This window comes from Penaeus monodon, chromosome 33 (genome assembly GCF_015228065.2).
Source record: "Penaeus monodon isolate SGIC_2016 chromosome 33, NSTDA_Pmon_1, whole genome shotgun sequence".
NCBI classification, from domain to species: Eukaryota; Metazoa; Arthropoda; class Malacostraca; order Decapoda; family Penaeidae; genus Penaeus; species Penaeus monodon.
In genome coordinates, this window is record NC_051418.1 from 23,518,048 (window position 1) to 23,519,685 (window position 1,638).

The 1,638-nt window shown below is 30.6% G+C and overlaps 1 protein-coding gene across 1 annotated transcript in view; it reads left to right on the forward strand.

The window, feature by feature from the left end:
* LOC119594164 (probable dolichyl pyrophosphate Glc1Man9GlcNAc2 alpha-1,3-glucosyltransferase) overlaps positions 1–1,638 on the forward strand; it is a gene marked incomplete in the record, with an annotated part of 12,263 nt that overhangs the window by 704 nt on the left and 9,921 nt on the right. Inside the window, 2 exon segments of the mRNA XM_037943236.1 lie at positions 957–1,074; positions 1,235–1,379. Of these exon segments, the coding sequence (XP_037799164.1) occupies positions 1,016–1,074; positions 1,235–1,379 (204 nt within the window).

A 1,638-nucleotide genomic window follows, 5' to 3' on the forward strand; every position in this document is an offset into this window, starting at 1 on the left:
TTTTTTTTTTGGGGGGGGGGTCATTATAGAATGTCATATTAAAAAATATGTGATTTTCAGAACAATAGGAATTGGGATGAGTTAAAGCCATTTTTTAACTTATATTTTACACAATAGTTTGTGAAAGAGACTGCAGGTGGTGCATTTTTTTATTGTTTGGTACTTCCTAAAGCCCATATAGCCAGTAGTTACAAAATTCCATCAATAGAAGTTATAAGAATTATTTTGCCACCAAAAGAAAGATGCAATTATGATATTGCATTTTCCATTCTGAAGTTCACCTGAAGGCTTACAGAGGTTCATGATGCTAATGAACATAAAACTTGTATATTTAAAAACTGTGCATATTTTGGATAATACTAAAAAATACCATGCTTCATAAACCATCTAAGGTTTCATCCACATGCAAACTAAGGAAAATCTAATTAGAAACTTCCTTCCCTGAACTGTACTTCATATGCAACAACTTGTCAACAATAACATTCTGACAGTAAATACTATACATTATTTTATGATGTGTAAGACAAGGAAAGAACAAAGAAATGTTTTGGAATTTAGAATGAAGTAAATTACCTATTTGTAATTAAATGGCAAAGGCCATGGATAAGGTAGTGCAAAGCCAGTGTTCTACCTTTGTGATATGCCACCTTAATAAAATGAGGCCTTTTGTCATTGTAAGAGTGCATATAACAGTTATAGCTATTATTGATATATGAGACTAACAGAATATATAGCATTTCTAAAACTAATTTATTTGATAACAAAAGAATTATGTTTTAGTGGAAAACAAGCATTAATTTAATTTGTATAAAGTTATTCCTTGCTTTTAAATGTTTTGAAATGTCAGTCAGCTTTATATGATATGGGTAGAACTGTAACTACTTGTATGTGCACAGCAGATAGGTTCTAAAAAAATATTAAGTTAGATTATTAATATTTCTGTTTGTATTTTCCAGTCACCCTGCAGAATATCCCAATTTGAATATCCTCTCTCAAGGTTGCTCAGTCTCTTAAAATGTTTTGGGCTGTGGTTGTAGGCATATCATGTATCAAACTACTACTTATCCCAGCATAGTAAGTGAATTTTATTAATCTAGTTATTTGATTATCACTTTCAAAATTGTCTACGAAGAGGGCCTGTGACTTTTGTTCATCCCAAATATTTGTGATTGATTATATTTTTTATTTTATTTTTCACATCGTTCTATTGATATGTGATCACTCTATCTAACAGCCGGTCAACAGACTTTGAGGTTCACCGGAACTGGTTGGCAATCACACACAGTCTTCCAATTGACGAATGGTATTTTGAAGAAACATCAGAATGGACATTAGACTATCCTCCATTATTTGCTTGGTTTGAATGGTTATTGGCAAAGGTAAGATGTTCCTTTTTATTGCTTTGTTATTGCTATTTATTTTTTATGGGTATTTCTTTGTTATATGTTAGCATAGAGATTATAGTAAGTTTGTAATATTATGTTTAGATAAAACTTGCTACATGTATACAGAAATCAGTTTTCCTTTTTTTATAGTTAAATCATGCTTCCATTCCATATAGGCCTAGATATTCCAAGTGTAACAAAGTACACTCTCATGCTCTATAAACATTTTAACAATTACTCTTCAGATTTTATA